Source organism: Zosterops lateralis, assembly GCF_965231275.1.
Source record: "Zosterops lateralis genome assembly, chromosome: 18".
Classification (NCBI taxonomy): Eukaryota; Metazoa; Chordata; class Aves; order Passeriformes; family Zosteropidae; genus Zosterops; species Zosterops lateralis.
The window spans coordinates 11331425-11355387 of NC_139778.1; the positions used below are offsets into that span (position 1 = coordinate 11331425).

General features: G+C 64.6%; 1 protein-coding gene across 1 annotated transcript; it reads right to left on the reverse strand.

Annotated features, from left to right (window-relative positions):
• Positions 1-328: 328 nt before the first annotated feature.
• On the reverse strand, positions 329-23631 carry BAHCC1 (BAH domain and coiled-coil containing 1). The gene is made up of 26 exons (XM_083874522.1): positions 21633-23631; positions 14988-15167; positions 13890-14012; positions 12060-13667; positions 11872-11977; positions 11246-11454; positions 11007-11165; positions 10476-10696; positions 9897-10254; positions 9064-9810; positions 8049-8233; positions 7799-7935; positions 7566-7667; positions 7208-7322; positions 6931-7102; positions 6407-6568; positions 5917-6239; positions 5508-5615; positions 5177-5430; positions 4998-5073; positions 4792-4910; positions 4597-4709; positions 4344-4511; positions 2753-3903; positions 2046-2282; positions 329-1358 (listed from the first exon to the last, which is right to left on the reverse strand). Exons 1-26 carry the CDS (start codon positions 21796-21798, stop codon positions 1152-1154), a joined length of 7506 nt encoding a protein of 2501 aa, XP_083730648.1. The 5' UTR covers positions 21799-23631; the 3' UTR covers positions 329-1151.
• Between the last annotated feature and the right edge of the window lie 332 nt (positions 23632-23963).

A 23963-nucleotide genomic window follows, 5' to 3' on the forward strand; every position in this document is an offset into this window, starting at 1 on the left:
GCTCCATCCCTGATCCCTCCCTGATCCACCCGTGATCCATCCCTGTATCCCTCCCTGATCCATTCCTGCTCCATCCCTGATCCATCCCTGTATCCCTGATCCATTCCTGATCCCTCCCTGATCCATCCCTGATCCATCCCTGTATCCCTGATCCCTCCCTGATCCATAACTGGGAGTTCCAGGGATGGTCGCAGCACGAGGGAAACTGAGGCAGAGCCGAGAGCGGAGCCGGCGCCAGCAACGGTTCATATATTTATTCATAAGCCAAGTTATCCATAAAAAAGTTCCATAGTAAAAGGCCTTTACAGGAATGGCGGCTCATAAAACCTTTGTTTAACCCTTTGCTCCTTTTTTTTTTTTTTTTTTTTTGTCTTTTTGGGTTATTTTTATTTTTTTTAATCCTGTTTTGTGGGATTTTTTTTTTTTTTTTGTGTGTGTGTGTGTGTGGTTTTTTTTTTAGTGTTTACACTGGAAAAGCCCCTGTACATATTTTCCAGGCAGCGGCGGCGGGACGGGCCAGCGTCCGCCGGCCCTGCGGGGTCCCCGTGGTCCCCCTGGGGTGTCCCCCCCGCGGTCACCCCACTATTGCACTGGGGACGGCGGCGCTGGGCCCCCCGCCCGGGGCCGAGCCCCCCGCCCTGGCCCCCTCTGTACAGCGCTCCCCGCTGTCCCTGTCCCCCCAGGCTGGGGGACACAGTGCACTGAAACGACCCCCCCTCCCCACCCCTTTCCCCGAGGATTATTATTATTTTTTTGTGATTTTTTTTTTCGTCATTTTTTGTCTTTTTTTTTTTTGTTGTTGTCGTCATCATTGTGTTTTGTTTTTTTTTTTTTTTCTCGCTTTTCCATAAAACTTCCCGGAAGAAATACAATATTTACAGGCAAAATAAATAGAACAACACACCTGATTTCTGCTTCACCTGCTGGCAAACAGTCAGAGGTACTAGGGAAAGTTATGGCTTGTAGGGGAGCCCCCACCCCCACACACGTCCCCCGACGCGCCCCCAATGTCCCCACGTCACCCTTTGCATTAAGAGCCGGGTGGGGTCAGCAAGGGCTGGGCACCCCAGGGGTCAGCAGGGGCTGGACACCCCAGGGGTCAGCACAGAGTGGGCACCCCGGGGGTCAGCACAGGGTGGGCACCCCAGGGGTCAGCACAGGATGGGCACCCCGTCGGCGGTCACCAGGCGCCCCGTGGTGGGGTCGTAGGTGCCCGCCAGGTAATAGAGGTCCTGGCGGTCCTGGCAGCGGCGGCCGCGCGTCAGCTGCTCGTAGTGCTCCCGCCCCACCACCTGGCACTTGTGCGAGATGGTCTGCACGTCGTTCTCGTCCTCGTGGCACGACTGGTACAGCGCGTTCTGCGGGGACAAGGTGCTGTCACTGCTGCTGCCTGGGCGGGCACGGGGCTGCCTGGTGTGGGATGTGGCTACCTGGTGTGGGATACAGCTACTGGCTGTGGGACATGGCTGCCTGGTGTGGGATATGGCTACCTGGTGTGGGATATGGCTGCCTGGTGTGGGATGTGGCTACTTGGTGTGGGATATAGTTACCTGGTATGGGATATGGCTACTGGGTATGGGACAGGGCCACCTGGTCTAGGACATGGCCACCTGGCACACTGCATGACTACCTGATGCAGGTATGTGGCTACTTGACACCATACATGGCTACCTGACGTGGTGCACACCCATGACACGGGACACGGCTACCTGTCATAGTACATGGCTACCTGACACCACACACATGTGCCAGACATGGCATATGGCTACTTGCCCTGGTACCTGGCTACCTCATGGCTGCCTGGAACAATACATGGCTTGACATGAGGTGTGGCTACCTGATGTGTTATGTGGCTACTTGACATGATGTATGACCACTTGGCATGGTACACGGCTATCTGACATGGTGTGTGGCTACTTGACTTGGCACGTGGCTACCTGACCTGGCACACAGCTACCTGAGCTGACACATGGCTACCTGACATGGTGTGTGGCTACCTGAGCTGGCACGTGGCTCCCTGCCCCTAGAGCCAGCCCTGCCCTCACCTTGCCGTCGCTCTGGCGCTTGCCCAGCTTGGTCTCCTCGGGGTGGTAGAACCACTTGACCTTGACCACCATGTTGCTGGCCCAGGACTCCCACATGCTCTCGATGCGGCCGATGTAGGGCAGGTTGGGCCTCCCAGCCGACAGGAACACGGCGCAGTCGCCCACGCGCAGCGTCTCCTTGCCCCGCACGATGGCCTTGTAGAACAGCTTCCGTGCCTTGCCCTTCATGCCGCGCCGCTGGGGAGGGGACACGGGCTCAGCACAGCCACAGGGACCCCCCCAAACCCGCCCTGGGCGTGGGGACACTCCGGGGGGATGTGGAGAGCAGTGCCAGGGTGGGGACATAGCTGTTGTCACTGGTGCTGCCAGCTCAAGGGACACAGCTGGTGTCGTTGTCACCCCATTGGTGTCACCAGCTCCCTACACTGGCTGCCCATGTGCTGGCAGCACCCTCCTCCATCCTGCAGCCAGTGCCACCAGCACCCTGCACTGGGCACCTACATGTCACAGCTGGTGTCCCCAGTGCCCTGAGCATCCAGAGCTCTGCCTTGTGCACATGGCACCTGACACATCCCCTGTGCACCTGCGTGCCCCCTGCCTCGAGCTGTGCCTGCTCCTTCCCTCCCACACCGTGCTGAGGTGGGCACTGTCTGTGCCAGGATCTGGGTGCCGTCTGTGCCACGGCAGCTGCCCGTGGGGCTCCTTACCTGCGTGGGGTTCCCCGACCACCTCCAGAGCTGGCGCGCGGGCAGGAAGGCGGAGATCTTTGGCCGGTTTTCCACCGAGGGCAGGCGCTGCCGCCGGGAGAACTCTTTGGCTTTGGCGAAGCTGAGGGGATCCTTGCGCTTGAGCTTGGCCTTGGGGCCGGCGGCGGCCGCCTTGGACAGAAAGCAGCGCTGGGGCGCGGTGCCCTTGGGCCGCAGAGCGTCCGGCTGCGCCAGCAGCGCCGGCACCGGGTGCGACAGGCAGGTCTGCAGCAGCAGCGCCGAGTCCTCGTCCTCCGAGCTGTAGGAGGAATCCTCATTGTCCGAGGAGCACAGGCTGGACGTGGAGATGGAGCCGGAGCTGGACGAGGTGGAGGAGCCCGAGGAAGAGGAGGACACGGAAAGGCGCGTCATGAAGCGCGAGGGGACGTCGGCGCCGAGGCCACCCGCGTCCTCGTCCTCGTCCATGTCCGAGTAGGAGCTGTGGCAGTCGCTGTCGCAGTTCAGGGCGAAGTCCCCGTGCCCCGAGTACTTGCGCAGCGCCAGCCCCACGGGCAGCGGGTGTGTGGCCGCGCGGCCCCTGCGCTCCCGGCCGCCCAGGCCGGCGTGTCCGTAGCCGTGGCTGCCCAGCGGCCGCTCCAGCCTGGCCCCAAAGTCCTTCTCGGCCAACAGCAGCGCCTTGCACGTCTTGTTCTTGGGGGACGTCACCCCTTCGTGGTCCAGCTTGACCAGGAACTCGCTGCCCGTCGCCTTCCTGCGCCCGCTCCTGCCCACCTCGGCCTCCAGCCGCTCGGCTTTCTTGGAGCGCAGGAGTTTCTGGGCCGCCGGCAGCACCAGCCCGGCGCCGGCGCCGAAGGAGCCGTAGGAACTGGCGATGCGGCTGAAGGAGTCGGCGCCGAAGGCGTTGCCGAAGACGGGGGCGGCGAGGTGGTGGTGGTGGTGGTGCAGGGGGAAGAGGGTCTCCTTGGCCCGCAGCTTTTTGGCGCTGCCGTTGACCTGGAAGAGGTTCTGGAGCACGGCCGAGCCCTTGTTTGCCGCCTTCCGCTTGGTCTGTGCCACAGCGGCCCAGCTGAGCAGGGATCCTCCGCGCCGCCCGGCCGAGGGGTCACCCAGCGCCGGCCCCCGGCCCCCCGACAGCCCCTCCACGGCTTTGCCTGTGGAAAACAGGGGTTAGAGCCCTGGAGGCCACAGCAGCAGGGAGGGAGGGATGCTCTGGGACTGATCTTCATCCCCATCATGCCACCCCATCCTCCAACCGCAGCTCCTCACCTTTCTCTGCACCCCAGTATTCCCAGCTCCATTAACCCCATCTTTGCATCTCGGCACCCTTCCATACATCCCTGCATCCTTCCACAAGTCTGTTCCCCTGCCTACATCCCAGCACCTTCCCCTGCACCCCAACAGCCTTCCCCACACCCCAGCACACTTCCCTGCATCCCAGTATCCTTCCCCTGTCCCAAAAACTCTTTCTCACGTCCCAGTACCTTTCCCCCATCCCAAAAACTCGTTCTCACATCCCAATGCCTTTCCCCCATCCCAACACCATTCCCCTCCTCCCAGCCTGGCCCGGGATCCTGCTCCTTCCCCTCCGTACCACTTTTCTCCTTGCTGGCCGCCTTCCTGCTGGAATTCCGGGGGGCCTGGGGGCCGTGGTCGGGGCAGAGCGTGGGGGGCAGAGCCCCAGGGGTGCCCACGTCGCCACACGCCCGCTTTGCCCGCCGGCAGGAGCTGGACACCAGCAGTGCCGGGGAGGGCTCGGTGCCTGTAGGGAGTGGGGGGTCAGTGGGGGGTCAGGGTGGCTCCCCCCACAGCCCCCCAAATGCCGTGATCCCACCCTGGCCCCTCACATTGGATCTTGAAGTCGGGGGGCAGCAGGCGGATGTTGGACACAGCGATGTGTCCCGTGTCCCCGTCATCGAACTCCACCAGCACGGCCTCGGAGTCCTCCTCCTCCTCATCGCTGGAGGAGCCTGGGGCACAGGAGGGGCTGTTGGGATGGGCACAGGATCCCTGGCAGTGCCCACCCCATCGGCTGACCCCACCCAGCCTCACCTCGCACCACATTCCCCGGATAGAGGCAGCGGGATTTCTGGCTCCAGTAGGCACAGACGCGGGTGCCGGGCGGGAGGCTCCGGCGGGACTGTGGCCGAATGTCCAGGACCTGTGGGAAGCAGCCTGTCAGGGTTTGTGGGGTCCAGGACCCCCTCCCCGACTCCAATCCCTGATCCTCACCCCACCCTCCACTCACCGCCTCCTGCAGCAGCTGCTCCTGCGAGTAGATGTGCTGCCGGTTCCCCCGCTCACCCTCGATGATGATGCTGTAGCTGGGGAGGGGGCACAGAAGGGGTTCAGAACCCATCTCGGTGCCCTGATCAAATGGCTGAGACCCCCCTGAAATGTCTGGGACCCCCCAGAGGCTCCACTCACATGTCGGGGGGTTGGATGGTGCGCACGCTGCCGGCGTAGAGCAGGCTGTCCTCCTTCGGGATCAGGATGTGCAGCCCATCCCGCAGATCCTCCTTCTGGATGGCGCAGGCGTGGGGCACCCCTCCACGAGCTCCCCCGGCCAGGCAGCCCCCCAGCTCCTCCTCCTCCTCTGAGAAGCTGCTGTTGTCGTCGAAGTCGAAGTCGTCCTCCACGGTGAAGCTCTCCAGGAGTTTGCTGACGGCACGGCCCTTGCACTGCAGGAGGAGGCTTAGGGTGGGTGGGGGGCAAAGGGGGCCGTGCCAGGGTGGGGGGCACTCCCCACGGGTCTCACCTGTTTGGTGGCCACTTTGCTTTTGACCTTGGCCAGTTTCTTGCCCTTGCTCAGGATGGTCTTGGCGCTCCGGGGGGAGAGGGCCAGCGAGAGTGCCCCGTTCTTGCGCTGCAAGGGGAGATCAGGGCTGGCCAATGACCCCTCTGTGTGACCCCAGGGCTCACCAGTGCCTCCCACCACCCCAGTCCCTGCACTCGTACCCCCTCAGCACCCACAGCCTCCACAAAACCCACCCAATCCCTCTGCACCCCACGGTTCCATCAGCACCCCACAACCACTCCCAAAAACCTGCACCTGCATCTCACACGAATCCCCTTAATAACCCCAGCCCCTGCATGGCCCATTGGTGGCCCCAGCCCACCCAGATGCCCCCGAGCCCAGGGGTGTCCCCACCCCAGCCCCTACTCACCCTGAGGGCCGCCTGCAGCCCTTTGCTCTTGCGGGTGCCCTTCTTGCCCCTCTCTCCCAGCCGAGCCCCCTCGTCCCGCGGCCCCAACAGCCGGGGGTCGGTGCCCCCAAAAAGGCTGGGGGGTCCCGGGGGGCTGGCGCCACCAGGGGCTGGGGGCCTGAGGCTCTCCTTGGCCTTGGCTTTCAGCTTCTTCTTGCTGCCCTCGGGGCAGCTCCCCGCCTTCCGCCGGCCCGGCACCTTCTCCAGCTTCCCGGCTGCCCCCGGCTTCACCGGCCGCCGCTTGATCTTCACCTCGCCCTCGGGGCTGCCCAGGCGGCAGGGACCTGGTGGGGACAGGGGTCAGGGCACCCCACGGGGTGACAGGGATCAGGGGGCCCCATGGAGGTCCAGGCTTGGAACACTCCACAATTGCCCACCCAATCCCAGGACATGCCCCCCAGGGTCCTTGCCCCCATGCCCACCAACATTCCCGGGGTGTGAATGCCATTACCTAGCAGCCCCTGCCTTTCCTTTTTCTTCTTGGCCTTCTCGTTGGCCTCCATCTTCACCACGGAGGATGGGGAGGGCCCCAGCACAGCCACTGGCCCTGTGGGCAGTGACAGCCCCGGCTCCTCGTCCCCCTCCTCACTGTCCGTGTCACCCTCAGGTTCGTCTGCAAGGGGAGAGGACAGTGAGGGACTCCTGCACACAGGGGTGGCCCCTGCACCCCCAGTAAAGAATGGGGTGAGCTGAGGCCACGTGTTACCCCCTGGTATGAGCCACCCCCCACATCTGTCCTGCCCCCCAGACCCATGGCTGGACCCTGCACTTCAACCCTGAACCCCCAGTCCTATGTCAGACCCCAGAACCCCAACCCCAACCTCAAACCCACATCCCCATCCTCCATCCCATCCCACCTCACAACCAGATCCCCATCCCTCCCCTGTACCCCATTCTGGACCTCCCCCCATCACTCCCATCCCAGACCCCTCACCCCCATCCCAATCCCACACCCCATCCCCGTGCCAGCCTTGCCTCTGAAGTGGGGGGGCTGCCGGGGACCGGGGTCCTGCCCCTGGTACTTGGAGCCCTTGGAGCCCTTGGGTCGGTTCAGCTTCTTCTGGATGCGGGCACTGGGGTTGGGGTCCCTCCGGCGGAAGGGACTGAGCCCAGAGGGCAGCCCCTTGCCCTTCACCTTCTGCTTCAGCTGTGACACCCCATGAGTCACCACACAGGGCAGAGGACCCCACAATGGGGGGACTCAGGGGGTGTTGGGGGTAGAACAGACCCCCCCAGATCCCGTGGGACTCACCGGAGAGCCCTGGAGGCTGCTGAACGTCCCCCCTGCCAGTTTGCTCCTCTTCTTCTGGGGCTCGGGGTCCCCCCGCAGCTCAGCACACAGCAGGGACAGGCTGGTCTTCACTGCCCTGAGGGGACACGGTGTGGGTATGGGGAACCCTGCACCCCTTGGGGGGATCCTACAGCCCTCAGCTTCATCCTGCATCCCCCAGAAGGATCCAGACCCTACCCTGGCTGGCTCCTGCATGCCCCAGCTGCCGCCTCCCCCCTCTCTCTCCCTCCTCTCTCTCCCTAACACTTTGTGACATAAAACCTGCAGATTAATTTTTTTCCCCAGGGCCAGGGAGGGACACGAGGCACCAGTCACTCACTTGACCTTGCGGCTCTCAGCCCTGCCCAGGGCACTGGAGTGTTTCCTCTTCCTCGGCCGGCCCGGCCCTCGCCGCGCTGGGCTGCGGGAGCTCTCGTCACGCCTGGAAAACGGGGGCACCGTCAGCAGAGCCCTCACCACCACCACCAGGAAAAATCCAGGACTTATTGCACAGACAACTGTCATTGCTGCCCCTATTCCCCCAGGCTCAGGACAGGGGACAGAGGGACGTACTCGTGGTCGTGGCGCCGCTGCAGCCTCACCAGCTCCCGCTGCTTCTCCTTGTAGCGGCGCTGGAGCTCGGCCAGGCGCATCCGCACCTCCACCTCCTGCGTGTTCAGCTGCTCCATGGCCGCCTTCAGCGGGCACACCTGGGGGGCCAGGGGGGGTTTGGGCACAGCTGGCAGTGCCAACAGCCTCAAAGCCAGGGCTGAGACTGGGAACAGCTTGTTCCCCCCTCCCACCCCCTCCAGGAGACACTCACGGCCTTGGTTTTGGGGGTCCAGGTGTACTTGCGGCGGGGGACGCGGGTGCGGGGCGGGGGGGACACGGGCAGGGGGCTGAGTGCTGGGGGGCTGCCCTCCCGCCCTGCCGCCTCCACCAGCGACCAGGCGGCCGCCACCGTGGCCAGGTTCTGCAGGTTGAAGGCCAGAAGCTCCTCATCCTCACCTGTGGGGACGGCAGGGGGTCAGAAAGGACGGGTGACATCCCGCAGCCCTGCACTGGCTCCTGGGGGGCACAGGAGCAGACCCCCAGCTGGGAGGGCCATGGTGACGTGCCCCATGCCCACCCCACCACCCCGTGCATGGGGAATGGGACCCCACAGACACCCCCTCACCCCACTGTCCCCACCTGAACCCAGCACAGAGTCCCCCCGCTACGCTTCCTCCCTGCAGCCCGCAGGGCTGGGGATGTGCCAGGTTGTTCGGCCATCCCTGCTGGGGCCCCCGGGATTCCCTGGGGAAGCCGAGCTGGGAGGGAATCCCGGCGCCTGCCTGGAGCCAGCGCTGGAGCCGAGCCCTGGCTGTGAACGGGGCATGGCATGGCACGGCACGGCACGGCACAGCACGGCACGGCACAGCACGGCACGGCACGGCACGGCACGGCACGGCACGGCACAGCACGGCACGGCACAGCATGGCACGGCATGGCACGGCACGGCACAGCACGGCACAGCACAGCACGGCACAGCATGGCACGGCATGGCACGGCACGGCACAGCACGGCATGGCACGGCACGGCATGGCACAGCACGGCATGGCACAGCACGGCATGGCACGGCATGGCACAGCACGGCACGGCACGGCATGGCACGGCACGGCACGGCATGGCACAGCACGGCACGGCACGGCATGGCACGGCATGGCACAGCATGGCACAGCATGGCACGGCATGCAGCCCCCCAGGACAAAGGGCACTGCAGGGTACTGGCAGCACCAGGGGCGCTGGGAGTCACCCGGGCACGCTGGGGACACTTGGGGACACCGGGTGTCACCCACCTTCCCTGGCCAGGTCACAGCGGCGCCGGCGCAGCTCCAGCTCGGCGAGTTCACTGAGCAGGGCGATGCCGGGGATCCCTGAGGGGTGGGGGGCAGGCGAAGGGGGGGCCGGGGGCGGCTCCTCGGGTTCCTCCAGCGCCGGCAGCTCCCCCAGGTCGATGCCGGCGGCGATCAGCGCCTCCAGCCCCCCCGAGCAGCGCTGGTGACCACTGGAGACATCACCATCCTCCTCCTCCTCCTCATCCTCCTCCTCCTCGCAGCTGCCCTCTGGCTCTGAGCCATCGCTGTCACCTTCCTCCTCATCCTCATCCTCCTCATCCTCCTCTTCTTCCTCCTCCTCCTCCTCCTCCTCCTCCTCCTCCACGGCGGGGGGCAGCGGGGAGACCCCCGGCTCGGGCACGGGGCGCTGCTGCTCCGGCTGCTCCGGCGCTCCCTGAGCCACCTCCCGGTGCCCCCCGAAGGGCTCCTCGGTGCCGCCACCCGGGGCTGTGCCCCTGTCCCCGCAGAGCGGCCCCGGCGGGAGCAGCAGGTGGTGCCGGTGCAGCAGCGCCCCGGGAGCCTCGGCCGGGGGGTCCCTCGGGGGTCCCGGCTCCCGCAGAGCCTCGGCCGTGGGGCTGAAGGTGCGGGACTGCTCGGGCTCGGCGGGCGGGGAACCGGCGTGGACGGGGTCGGGGTCGGCGGGCTCGGCAGAGTGCGCCGCGGGGTAGCCCATGGCGGCGGCGGGGTAGCCATACCCGGGGGGCAGGTCTGCGGGGAGGGGGGACGGTCAGCGGGGTCACTCTGGTTTTCCCAGACCGCCCTCCTCCCCCCGTTCCCCGTCCCCGCGGTCCTACCTGGCTCCAGCGGTTTGGGGAAGCGGCGCGGGGGCTGCCCCTCGCCCCGTGTGTCCTCGCCGTCGCCGGCCTTGCTGGGGGCGGGCAGGGGGCTGGCGGCCGGGGAGCGGGGGGCCACGGCGGGGCTGGCGGCGGGGCAGGCGGGTAAAGTGCAGGGGGCCGTGGGCAGCGTCACCGGGCACTTGGCCGGGTGCCGCAGGGCCGGCGAGTGGCAGCACGGGGACAGCTTGGGGGGCGCGGGGGCCGCCGAGGTCAGGCCCTTGGCCGGGGGGTTTAAGGCAACTGCTTTGTGGGAGGGTTTGAGGGGCTTCTCGGGACCCCTCTCCTCCAGCTCCAGGGGCTGCTCCTCCGGCTTCCGCTGCGGGAGACAACGAGGTGACACTTGTCAGATCCTGCATCCCACATCTCACTCTGCATCCCACGTCCCCATCCAGCCCCACGGTCCAGTCCCTGCCCCACTGCCTGTCCCCATCCCCTAAATCCTTCCCCACATCTCCCATAATCCCATAATCCAGTCTCCACCCCACCCTGCATCCTCCAGGCAGCCCCACAGCCCATCCCACCCCCAGCCCCTGGCACCTGGCCGTGCACCTGGCGCTGGATCTCGAGGGCCTGGGCTGCCCGTTGCTGCTGCTGCTGCTGCTGCTGCTGCTGCTGCTGCTGCAGGGCGTAGAGCTCCTGCTGCCGCAGGAACTGCGACCGTGGGTACACGGGGAGCTGCCCCGTGTGCTGCAGGTGGGCACTGGGACCCCGGCCCGGGTACATGGGGGGCCACAGCGACGCCTGGTCCATCACGTCAGCTGCCAGCAGAGAGGGGGCAATTGGAGACTCTCTGTAGGGTCACCCCACAGACCCCAGCAGTGCCCAACCCCAGTGGCAGCACCCCCAGAGGCCTCCTTCTCCCACCCCTCAACCCCAAAAGCACATGCAAGGACCCCATACCCCTCCCCTGCACCCCCAAAAGTACCCCCAGGGACCCCATCAGCCATGAACTCCCAAAAGCACCTCCAGGCACCTCCCATCTCCCACCCTGCACCCCCAAGGACCCCCACTCCTCTCTCTCAATCCCCCCACAACCTCCCCAGCACAAGGTGGGGGTCTCAGGCTCACCCAGCGTGTGGGGGGTGCCGTGGGTGGGGGGCTCCGTGGGGAGGATGACGAGCTGGGCAGGGGGGTCCTGGGTGAGGGGGAACACGGGCTGCATGGCGCTGGGCATGGAGGCAGGGAAGGCAGGGGGCAGGTTCTGGTGCAGGGCGGGATGCCCGATGCCTGTGGGGACAGGAGGGGTCTGTCAGCACCCCACTGCTGGGGTTCAGCACCCCCCAACACCCCCCAAACCCGGCACTGACCGTAGGAGTGTCCCCCCATCCAGATGGAGGGGCTGCGGGTGCGGGGCAGCCAGTGCGTGTGTGCGGGGTGGGCGTGGGCAGCGGGGTCCCCCCCGAGCTGCCCCGCTGGCAGCGACGAGCCCCCCGCCATCATCAGGTGTGGGGTCAGCTCCCCGGGACAGCCCCCCGACGGGTGCATCCGGGCAAACTCCACCAGCTCCTTGTTGTCCCTGCGAGAAAAGGGGACACACAAAAGGGGATGATATACACTGGCATCGCCCTCCCCTGCACCCCAAAATACACCTCCAGGGACCCCCATCTTCCTCCTCTGCACCCCAAAAAGCACCTCCAGGGACCCCCATCTTCCTCCTCTGCACCCCAAAAAGCACCTCCAGGGACCCCCATCTCTCTCCCCTGCACCCCAAAAAGCACCTCCAGGACCCCCATCTTCCTCCCCTGCACCCCAAGAAGCACCTCCAGGGACCTTCCACCCATGCACCCCAAAAAGCACCTCCAGGGACCCCCATCTTCCCCGAAAAGCCCACAGAGCACATTTTCCCACCCAGGCTCCCCCAGCAGCACCCCTGGGTCCCCCAGCAGCACCCCTGGGTCCCCCCAGCAGCACCCCCGGGTCCCCCATCACTCACTGGAGCAGGATGTCCCTCCCGGGCAGCCCCAGGCGCTCCTCGCACAGCCGGCCCCGCTCCTCCTCGGCCTCCAGCTCCATCAGGTGCACGGGCCGTGCGGTGCCTGCTGCCACGGGGACACCGCGGTGGCATCAGCGTGGCACCGCCAGCCCCCCCTGTGCCACCCCGGCGTCCTCTCCAAGCCTCACCTTTGACTCCAGCCGCTGCCCGCTGCCTCCCGGTGCCGCCGCCGGTGCCGTAGGGCTCGTGTCGGCCCAGCGTGTCCTTCTGCCTGGCCACGGCCACGGCGATGCCCACGGGCGGCTGCCGCACCTCGCCCTCGGTGCCGCCGGGGCCCAGCGCTTCGTGCTCCCGGCCCCGGGCGCAATCCGGCCGCTCCAGCTCCGCCTGAGCCTTTCCCGATGGGAATTTGGCGTCCTGGTGGGCGCAGCTGCCCTTGGTGCTGCCCAGCCCTACAAAAGGGGGGCCTTTCTGCCCCCCCAGCAGTGCTCCATTGCTGTATTTGAGCAGGTTTTTCATGGCCGACACCTCGTCGGGGGCGTTGGGCACCTCCTGCGGCCGCACCAGCCCCGCGCCAAAGGGGTCCAGGTAGGGCCCCCCCTTCCTCTCCTCTGCCACAGCCAGGGGGGGGCCCTGGCCCTGCACCCCCCAGGGGGGCAGGGGGTGCCCGGTGTAGCCCAGGCCGCCCAACTCCAGGGGTTTGCGCTTGCCCTCGGCCGCCTCCGCCTCGGGGTGCTGCTGGTGCCGGATCCGGGCCACCTTCTGGGCCGGGGGCTCCTTGGGGGGGCCCTTCTCTAAAGTGCAGCAGGAGGGCCCGACGCGGACGCCCAGGGGGTCGGGCCGGGGGGCGCGGGAGCAGTCGGGGGCCGGCGGCACCTCGAAGTAACCCTTCTCCAGGGCCGCCTTGGGCGCCGGGCAGCGGCCGGAGAACGGGGGTCCTTCGGCTGCGCCCCCCCCCAGGTACTCCAGCCCCTTCAGGCGGGTCCCCGCAGCCCCCCAGTCCAGCCGCCGCTCCGCCGGGCCCTCGGCCTTCAGCGGGTGGTGGAAAGGGGCACCGTAGGGCTCAGTCCCAGCCTCGGAGTGCCGCTCCTTGCCCTCCCCGCCGGATTCCGCCTGGAAGGAGCGGCTCTTGTCCGTCGGGGGCCCCACCGAGGGCACCAAGGTGGCCCCGCTGAGTTTCAGCTCCCGGGCCGGGGGAGGCTCGGGCAGCGGGCACAGCACCTCGGGCCCGGCGTGCAGCGGGAGGCAGGGGAAAGAACCGGCGGCGGGCACGGCGTAGGACACGGCGTGGTGCAGCATCTGCCGCCGCTCCACCGCCTCGCCATAGGGCTGGGGCGCCTCGGGGACCCCCGGCTCCCGCTCCTTGGGGGCGCAGCGGGCGGCGCGGGGCAGGGCGCTCCCGGCACAGCTGGGCAGGGCGGCTCGGGCACCGTCCCCGTCCAGCCCCTTGGCCCCCAGCAGGCACGAGGCCAGGGGTTTGGGGCGCCCGTCGGTGGGACCCCTCAGCGGCACCCCCTCCTTGCAGTGCCCCTCGGGCGGCACCGGCAGCACCGCCTTGTGCCGCTCCTTGGGCTCCTCCTCGGGCAGCCGCTCCTTGGGGTCCCCCTTGCCCGCCTTGTCTTTGCCCGCCAGGAAACGCTCGTAGTCCTTGGGGGTCTTGGGGAGGGGGCCCGCGTCCCGCTCCCGGCTGCAGGAGCCGGCGGGGGGCCCGGGGGCGGCGCGGGCGATGCCGGGGAAGCCGTGGCTGGCGGGGAGCAGGGGGGGCTGCGCCGGAAGGTTCCGCAGGTAGAAGTTATCTGGAGGGGAGGGCGATGGGTGAGACCCCCGCGCAGCCCCCCACCCAAAGGGGAGGAGCGGGATGAAGGGTGGGGCTCCTTAGGTCCCATCAGTGCCCGCCACAACCCCGAGAAAAGCAGGAGCCGGGCTGGGATTGGCACCCATCATCCACCCGCTGCCCCAGTTCCACCGAGCCCCCCGCCCCTGCCCCCATGGGGGTCCCCGGCGGCCCCGGTACCTGCCTTTCTGGCTCTCGTAGAAACGGTGCTGGCCATAGAGCACGTTCCCGTTGCCGTGGTGGTCCAGGTGGCCCATGGGCAGGAAGGTGGAGGCCAAGCTCCCGGAGAAGCGGGGGTACCCCGGGGCTGGGGACACGAGTCAGCGGGGCTGGGGTGGCACCTGCACCGCCCCAGCTGGGAGCTCTGCAGAGCCCTGATCCCCTCCAGGCTGGGACCCCTCCCACGTTTCTCCAGCCGGGGAGGGGTTGAGACCCCCCACCCCAGCGTCGTGTCAGCAGCGGCCGTGCTTGGCTCGGCTCGGCTCGGCACGGCTCGGGCGGGCCGGGCTGTCCGTCAGCCGCGTGTGCTGCCCGTCCCCGTCCCCCGGTGCCCCCCCGGAACGCCGGGAGCCAGCTGGCAGCCGGTCAAACTACCAGCCGGGCCGGCTGCCAGGCCAGGGCCCCGCGCCAGCACCGCCGCCCCGCTCCCGCTCCCGCTCCCGCTCCTCCGGCGGGACGAGACGCCGGCGCACGGCGGGCACGGGGACTGGGTTTGTCCAGGGCTGCCCCAGGGTCCCCACACTGTCACCTGCCCCCCGGGGACTGGGTTTGTCCAGGGCTGCCCCAGGGTCCCTACACTGTCACCTGCCCCCCGGGGACTCGGCTTGTCCAGGGCTGCCCCGGAGGTCCCCACAGTGTCACCTGCCCCCCGGGGACTGGGTTTGTCCAGGGCTGCCCCGGGGTCCCCACAGTGTCACCTGCCCCCCGGGGACTGGGTTTGTCCAGGGCTGCCCCGGGGTCCCCACAGTGTCAGGGATGTCCCCGTCCTGGTTCATCATCACCAGTGACAGGAGGTGGCCCAGCCTCAGCTGGAGCTCTGCAGCCCGGCATGAGCCTCTCTGGCCACCCTGAACCCCAAATGTGGGGTCTAAGCCCAGCCCCCGTGGATGCCCAGGGTGTTGTGGGGCACCGTGGTGGCCAAACCCACCCTCATCACCCAGAAACCACTGACCCAGGGGGGTCTGGATCCCACACAGACAAGGACCACTGGCACTGGGCAGAGCCACGAGTGCCCCCAGCCACCCCAGACCCACAGCCCATCCCCAGCCCGCAGCCCACTCACCTTCGTGGGAGTGGGAGAACCAGATCTGGGAGGTGCCGGAGTGGGGCCCGCAGAAGGCCGGCTCTGGGGGGGAGGCGGTGGGGCCGGCAGGGTGGCTGGGCCCCCCCGAGCCCAGGCTGCCACTCAGGAAGCCCCCCATGAAGGAGGAGGGGGGGGCACTCCCCATCAAGCTGCTGCCGGCTGAAAGGAGAGGGGACAGTCAGGGGGGCTGAGGACAGTATGGGGGGGGGCTGAGGACAGTATGGGGGGGCTGGGGACAGTATGGGGGGGCTGGGGACAGTATGGGGGGCTGGGGACAGTATGGGGGGGCTGAGGACAGTCAGGGAGGGCTAAGGACAGTGTGGGGGGGCTGAGGACAGTATGAGGGGCTGAGGACAGTGTGGGGGGGCTGAAGACAGTCGGGGGGGCTTGAGGATAGTATGGGGGGGCTGAGGACAGTCCGGGGGGCTGAGGACAGTGTGGGGGGGCTGAGGACAGTCCGGGGGGCTGAGGACAGTGTGGGGGGGCTGAGGACAGTCCGGGGGGCTGAGGACAGTGTGGGGGGGCTGAGGACAGTCCGGGGGGCTGAGGACAGCATGGGAGGGGGCGAGGACAGCCAGAGGGGGCTGTGCAGGCCCTGCTGGCACAACCCAACGCCCCACACTCCCTTGTGCACACACACGGCTGTCATGGGGCTGTGCAGTCCACGCCACACTGGTGCATCCCCTGGGCACACACGGCCCGGGTGCCATACGTGTCCCTCGTGTGACTGTGTCCCTTGTGCACACCCAGCCACTGTGCACACACACCCCTTGTGCTCACACCCCTCACGTTACCATGTCCCTCCTGTCACTTTGTCCCTCGTGCACACGCTGCCTGTGCACATCCCCTGTGAGCCCCCACGTCCCCTGCACAGTCACACCCCTCATGTCCCTCACACCCCCAGCCCCACAGGGCTCAGACGTGCCCCAGAGTGTGCAAGGCACAGCAGAGCCACTCAAGGAGCACCAGAGCACCCTGTGAGTGCCCCCAGCACACACACAGGTGTGCCAGCACACGGGAGGCTCTGCACATGGATGTGGCTCCCCACGCTGCTGCTCCCCCCCAGGGGACACAGGCTGCAGGGACACGGGCTGTGCTGGGCCATGTGTGTGAGTGCAAGGAGAGGGGACAGCCCTGGCCCTGGCCCTGACCCTGCTGCCTCCCCCGCAGCCCAGGGGGGCCCCAGCACCCTCGGGGAGGCCCATGGCCGGCGCTCCCCATCCCGCCCCCCATCCTGCTCCCATCCTGGCCAAGCCGTGAGATCATGGTGGAAACTTCGGAGCCGGTGGCCAGCGGCCGGGCGGGGGGAGCCGGGATGGGGGAGCAGCTGCCCCTCACCGTGTAGCCCCTCTCCCCATATCCCTGTGTACCAGAGCGGCTGTGGCACGGCTCAGCACGGCCTGGCTCGGCTCGGCACGCGTGGCGTGGCGTGGCGCAGAGCGCGGGCTGGCTGCCCGCCCGGCCGGGGAAGGAAGCGATGCTTTGCTCTCTAAGCCGGCCCACGCTCCCCGGCTAATCCCACCGGGATGCCTCTGGGATGAGTGTCGGGATGTGGTTTCAGGCAGCTTCGCTCCTTCCTCCCGTGGCGAGGCCGGGCCGGGCAGGGCCGCGTGGGCCGGGGGCACGGCCGCATCCCACCCACAGCCCTGGGAACCGGACACGCACCGGGCCGGGCGGGCACATCCCGCCGTGCCAAGGCCTCCCGGGGATCCCTTCCCGGTGCTGCCCACGGCAAACCCACCCTGAGCACCCCAGGCCGTGCCGGGCGGGGAGCCGAGCTTTCCACAATGAGACTGTTCTGGAAGCTGTGAAAGTGGAAAAAAATCACCCCTCACCCCGCCCCGACGGCAGCAGGGCTGGGGTGTCCCGGGAGGGCTGTGGGGCCGCCGCTCCCCACCGCCCATCCCACTGACTCACGGGTCCCCCATGGCCAGCACTGCTGATCCCACATTCCCACTCCCCACGGCCCCGCTGGGCCACACTCAGCACTGAGCAGGGGCAGCGAGCAGCCCCCTGGTTCTGCCCCTCCAGCCACGGTGACGGCGAGGACAAGACATGGACGGGTCACTGAGGACGTGCACAACTCGTGTCACTGATGAGCCACCAGCATTGGTGCTGCCAGTCCCTGAGACCGGGCACAACTCATGTCACTGATGAGCCACCAGCGTTGGTGCTGCCAGTCCCTGAGACCGGGCACAACTCGTGTCACTGATGAGCCACCAGCGTTGGTGCTGCCAGTCCCCAAGACCGGGCACAACTCGTGTCACTGATGAGCCACCAGCGTTGGTGCTGCCAGTCCCTGAGACCGGGCACAACTCATGTCACTGATGAGCCACCAGCGTTGGTGCTGCCAGTCCCCAAGACCGGGCACAACTCGTGTCATTGATAAACCACCAGTGTTGGTGCTGCCAGTCCCTGAGACCGGGCACAACTCGTGTCATTGATAAACCACCAGTGTTGGTGCTGCCAGTCCCTGAGACCGGGCACAACTCGTGTCATTGATAAACCACCAGTGTTGGTGCTGCCAGTCCCTGAGACTGGGCACAACTCGCGTCACCGATGAGCCGGCAGTGCCAGGACGGGCACAGCACGGTGGGGCCGGCTGCCAGCATAGGACAGATGGGCTGTGGGGTCCCAGCCCGGCCCCCCCTGCTGCCCCCCAGCAGCGTCACCCTGGGAACTCCCTGGCTGGGCTCCCCGAGGCCGGTGCCGTGACTCAGCCCCGCCGGCATCGATCCCGGCTCCGGCACGAAATTTCCCTTGGCTCCGAACCCGCAGAGGGCCACACGTGTGACAAGTGTGCCAGGTCTCAGCACGGCCACGCTGACAGCGCTGAGAGGGGCGGGGGGCACTGGGGACACTCAGAGGGGGGAAAACAAGAGGTGCTCCCTTCCCTCCAGCTGCTCCTCGCCCCCACTCCAAGTGCAGCACAGATGGGAATGTGTTGGGAAGGCAGAAAGTTTCGGGGCCAGCGCGTGGAGGGGGGGCTGTGGTCCTGGGGGGGTTCAGCCCACGGCTGCTCTGGGATCCCCAGGGCGGTGACAGACCCGGGACCGCGGCGCTGGCGGGGGGGACGTGCACAGGGTTGGGTTTCTCCCTCGGCTATTTTGGGGCTGGAACATTCCTAATGGAGCTGGGGCTGCGGGCAGAGGGCCGAGAGCTGGCAGGGACCCTGGCAGGGCCAACCCGGGCAGGGGGTGGTGGGCAGCCCCCCCACGTGCTTCACAACCCACACGGCCCCTTTAAAAATTTGGCAAACGGGGAATAAACGGGCTCTGGCTCCCTCGGCGCTGCAATTCCAACCGAATCCATATTGTTACGGCACTAAATGAACGCTGCAATGGTGAAATGCTGCTGGAACGTGCCCCATGGGCCAGGAGGGTGATCCCAGGGCTGTGTGATGGGTTATCCCCCCCGGAATGCCACTGGCAGCTGTGCTGGCCACGGCCATTGCACACTCAGCCCTTGCACGCTCACTGGGACCGTGTGTGCAAAGGGCTCACAAGGGTAGTGGACACTCCTGGCACAGCTGGGAAATGCTGCTGGCACAGCTGGAAGAAGCTGCTGGCACACACCACTGGCACAGCTGGCACACGTGTGTGCTCAGTGCTTGCTCTCTGCATGCATGACTTTCATACCCAGAGCACAATTTGCACACCCAGAGCACAACCTCACACACACACACACACACACACACCCCCTGTAAGACCATTTCTGGAGCACAGGGAAGGCAGGGAGTGTCCAGTCCCTGGGGTCCTGATGTCCCACCCTATTCCTGGTGTTACATGAGTGCCATGCACACGGAGCCTTCCCAGGAACCCTCCAAAATTCGGGCCCATGGGGAACCCTCTGTGAATGCCACACTTGTGGGTCCTGGTGGGGAGAGAACTCATCTACCCCTGCTTTCCCCAGGACTGGGGGACCACAGCACCCAGCAGGGTCAGAGCCTGCCCTGGGGTGATGCTGTACAGGGTACAGGCAAGGCTGGGGGTCCCAAGGAGCTGGGGGTACCCAGAGTGGTCCCCAAATTCTCCGTGGAGCCCATCCACCCCCCACTGTTCCCTGGGCAGTGCCAGGCCCTGGTGGCAGCTGCCCGTCCCCCAGGGCCTGGCACGTGGCAACTTCTCTGCCTGGATCCAGCTCATGACTAAGGAACAGTTGGAGCCACTCGGGGATGACTCTGCGAGAGCCGGGCTCACTCTGCAGGATCCGAGGTCCTGCACATCCCTCTGCTCCCCCAGAGCCTCATGGCTACCGAGGAGCAGCCCAGTCAATCTCCAGATCTGGTGTAACTTTGACACTTACTTTGGCAATGCACCGCACAGGGGGCTGGGGGGAGCAGGAGCCCCTGTGCCAGAGCTGTGCTGGAGCTGCATCGTGGCCTCCAGCCCCAGTGAGATCCCATCTCCAGGGAGGCAGCGATGCAGAGCGGCTGCAGCGCTGGCACCCGGCCCTGTGTCACCACCCAGCCAGGGGCACCGTCCCCAACCTGCCTGCCACCATCACCACCCAAATCCCCTCTCTCTCTCAAAGCCATGCCAGGAACCGCAGAGCACCCAGCCTGCAGCACAATCCAGGGAGGGGATAAGTATGGGAGCACATCCAGCCGCTGGGATGGACCTTGGGATGCACTGGGACCTGCACTGTCATGGCCAGGCTGTGTGCCAGCACCAGGATGCACAGCAGCACTGCCAGTGCCACACTGCGGGTCAGCACTGGGATTCACACCAGGATTGTACACACACACACACCCCCAGGGTGAAGCCACACACCAGCACGGCCACGCTGCTCCCAGCCGAGGCCTCGGCCACACTGACATCCAGCCACAACTCTCCACTAGTCCACAAAAACATCCAAAGGGCAAAAATTGCAGCCAGGCCCCGGCTTGGTTCAGAGGGGCCTTTGCCAGAGTTTCCCACCCCCTGTTTGTGGTGGAGGCACTGGGACACCCGGCTCTGCTCAGCACAGGGTGTACCATAGCAGTGGGACGCACTAAAATCGGGTGGGTGGGCTCTGGTGGCTCTGGGGGTCTCCATCACCCACCCGGTGCCGGTGCCAAACCCGCCGCCAACCGGAGCCAATTCTCTTTCAGGAACGCGCGGCCCTGACTTACGGCTTTAATAAAATCAAGACAAACACTTTTATCTCCCGTTCCCAGGGCGGCCGGCGGGCCCGGCAAAGCCTCCTGGGAGGTGTAGTCCGGCCCCAGGCCGGGAGCCATTTGGGGGAGCCCCCCCCAGCCCGGCCGAGCCCCGCGGGCACCGGGAGATGCACCGGGAGATGCACCGGGAGATGCACCGGGAGCGGCCCCGGGAGCGCGGGCTGGGGATTATCCATCACCGCCTTCATTACCGCGCTGCCCAGCCCGGCTGCCGGGGATGGGGACAGGGGGGACACACAGGGGGGGCCGGGGATGGGATGGGGACCCCCCTCCCGCAGAAGGATCCGGTTTATCCGCCCCGGCGCGTTCCGGCCGCTCGGAGCCGCAGCGCGCTGGGAAGGGAAGGGAAGCGCTCCGGCCCTGCCAAAGCCGGAATATTTTTAGCTCGTTCTGTTGTTGGGTTTGGCTTCTCTGTTTGGCTTTTTTTTTTTTTTTTTTTTTTTTTTGAGCTTGCTTCATTTTTTTTTTTTTTTTTCTAATTTTTTTTTTTTTAATTATTTTATTTTCGGCGCGTTTCTGCCGGGGGTATTTTTAGCCGGATCCATGTTATTTTAACAAGCTCCGGTGGGTGCGTTCGGGCTCCCATGTGTCGCCCAGGCCCCGGCGGGGGTGCGGGTCCTGCCCGGGGCCGCGGAGGGAAGGAAAAGCAGAAGATCCTCCGGGATCCCCCGCGTGGTCACCGAGAACCGGAGAGCGGCAGAACCCCGACCCCTCATCCCCCATCCACACTCCTCACCCCAACAAAGCCTGGGGAATGCGGGGTGGATGTGCCGGGTCCCGGCCCCGGGAGCCGCCGGCACAAAGCGAAACCGCCCCGGGCTCGGTGCTGGCTGAACCGCCGCCTCCCCGGCACCCCCCGGTGCCCCCCGCTTTCCTTCCACCTCCTTCCAAAAACCCCCCATCCATCCATCCATCCATCCCCTCTCCTCCCCTCCCCGGCCCGGCCGTGCCCCCCGCCCTAATCCACGCACTAATTGTAATCCCATTAAAGCAGATATAATTTTATTAGTATTCACAGCTCATCAAGGCGGCGACAATAACCGGCGCTGCCTGTGCCCGGGGGAGCCGAGCCGGGGCTCGGTGCTCGGTTCTCTCCCCGTTTCCCGGGGAAAGCGGCGCTGAGAGGCTCAGAACGGGGAGAAAACCCCACTTTGGGCGCTGTTACAGCCCTGCCCGAGCACATGCGGCAGACAAAAGCCGCCGGATCGGATCCGGTGGCCCCGCTTTGCTTTGCTTTTCTCGGCCGTGCGTGCTCTGCTTTTGTCCGGCTCCGGCAGCGAAAAAACGCGCCGAGAATCCCCTTTTTCTCTCACCCTGACGCGAATTATCAAACCCTGAGCTCGCTGACCTCCCCGGGATCACGGCTGGGTGTGTATAAAGAGGAAAAAAAATCCCCGTGCACAAAGCGAGGCCGAGTTTTCAGCGCTTTCCCACCCTTTCCCCATCTCCCCGAGCGCTCTGACCTGTGTGCGTGGCCATGGAGATGGGAGCAGGGAAGTATTTGCTGGGCTGGAAGTGTCCCGGGGGCTGCACGGCGGCCGCTCGCCCCGAGCCGTGGCCGTGCCGGTGGCCGAGCCCGCCCCGCTCCGACAGCAGCCGCGGCGGGGGAGCGAAATCCCGGCCGTCCATGCCGGGGGGGCTCGGCGGGACCCCGACACGGCTCCTGGGGCCTCAGGGGAGGGGGATGCTCAGGCCGCGCCGCCTGGCCGGGAGTGCTGCCGGCTCATCCTCCGCTCCTGCCGGGGACAGAGAGAGAGACACACTGAGAACACAACCGCCGATTTTTTTTTTTTTTTTTAATTTTTTTTTTTTTAATTTTTTTTTTTTTTTTTCCCCTCGTTTTCAGTGCTGTTCACAAGGCCCCGTGTTCCCCATCCCCGGTTTTCTCAGCCCTCCATCTCCCCGGTGTTCCCGGTTCCCGTTTGTTTCCCTCTCCCCCGGCCTTTCCTGGCCGCCGCTCGGTTGTTTTATCTCTCCTCGCTTTTCTCCCCTTCCCCAGCCCCGGTTTCCCGGTGTTCCCCGCTCTCCCCCGCCCCGCTTTCCCGGGATTTCCCCGGTGTCCGCCGGGTCATTGTTCTGGGCCCGGGGGGCCCGATCCGGCGGGGGGAGCGAACAAAGACCCGGTGGGGACCGGGGGGAGAAACACAGGCCTGGAACAAAACATGTGTATTCCCTTAAATAAAGCTAAAAAAAAAAAAAGTGAAAAAAAAAAAAAAGGCAAAAAAAAGTGAAAAAAAAAAAAAAAAGGCAAAAAAAAAGTGCAAAAAAAAAAAAGAAAAAAAAATAAAGTGCAAAAAAATATATTTATTTTCCTTTCTTCCTTTCTTTTTTCTTTTTTTTTTATTATTTTTATTATTTTTATTATTTTTAAATCAAAATTCAAATAATAAATACAAAGCGAAAAAAATTAATAATTGAAATATTGAAATATTTCAATGAGAAATTGTTTCAAGGCGCAAAAAAGGGTTTAGTGGTTTAGCGAAGCGGCGTTTGATGAGCAAAAGCAAATTTGATGAAATGTTTTCACGCACAAAATTTTTTAAGGCGAAGCGTTTTTTTTTTTTTTTTTTTTGAAGCGACGGGTTTTTATTTAAGGGGAAAATATTTTTCCCTTTCGCTTCCTGATATTAAAATATGTTTTAATGGAAAAAAGATAAAAGAGAGAAAATATTTTGGTGGAAATTTATACAGGGAAAAATATTTTTTTTGGGGGGGAAAAAAAGATGAAGAGAAAAAATATTTTTGTAGGAAAAAGGCGAACGTAGAAAATATTTTGATGCCGGGAAGATGCAAGTAAATATTTAGGTGCAAACAAATAGAGCGAAAAAAATAAATGATAAGGTAAAAATTTAAAATAAAAAAAAAAAAAAAGGAAATTTGCGAAAAATAAATTGAAAAAAATGCAAAATAATTAGCGCCCAAAAATTTAAAATGCATTTAATCCGAGCGGGCGAAGAAAAAAACCAAAAACATAATGCCCAAAACACAAATAAAAATAACGCTGGAAACGCAATTTTAAAAAAAAAATAATTAACGCCTAAAAAACCCAAAATAAATAACGCCAAAAAAAAAAAAAAAAATTGTTAAGGCGTAAAAAAAAAATAAAAACAAAAAAACAAAAACAACAAAATACAAAAATACAAAAAAAACCCAAAAACAAACCACACACAACAATAACCCCGGAGCGCCCGAAATTAAAAATAAACCCCCAAACAAACAACAAGAACAACAACAACAACAACAGCGCAAAAAAAAAAAAAAAAAAAAAAAAAGACAACAAAAACACACACAAAAAAAAAAAAAAAAAAAAACCCACCCGCGGATGGCAGTTACTTACCGGAGGGGCGTTCCGCGCGCGGGGCGAGTGCGGTCCCGTGGCGGGGGTGCGCAGCGTGCTCCTGCCGGTGCCCGTGCACTGCCCATGCACCGGCTGCTCCTGCAGCAAAGGGAACCGGGGGTGTGTGGTTGGGAGGGGGGGGGGGGTGTGGGGGGGGAGGGAAGGGAGGGGGGGGGGGTGGGAAAAGGCGGAGGGGGGGGGGGTTGGTGATGGGGGGGTTGGTGGGGGGGGGGGGGGGGGGACCCCGCCGCGCCTCCCGCTCACGCCGCGCGCGTTCTCCGCCGGGGCGGGCGCGCCCCGCATGCTAATGAGCGCGTGCCCCCGCGCGCTCCCGCGCGCCCCGAGCGCCGCGCTGATTGGCCGCCGCGCGGCGCTCGCGCCCCGCACGGCCATTGATCCCCCCCCCTCCACCATCACCGGCTTCCATTCTTCCTCCGGCGCGCGCGCCGCGCGTCAA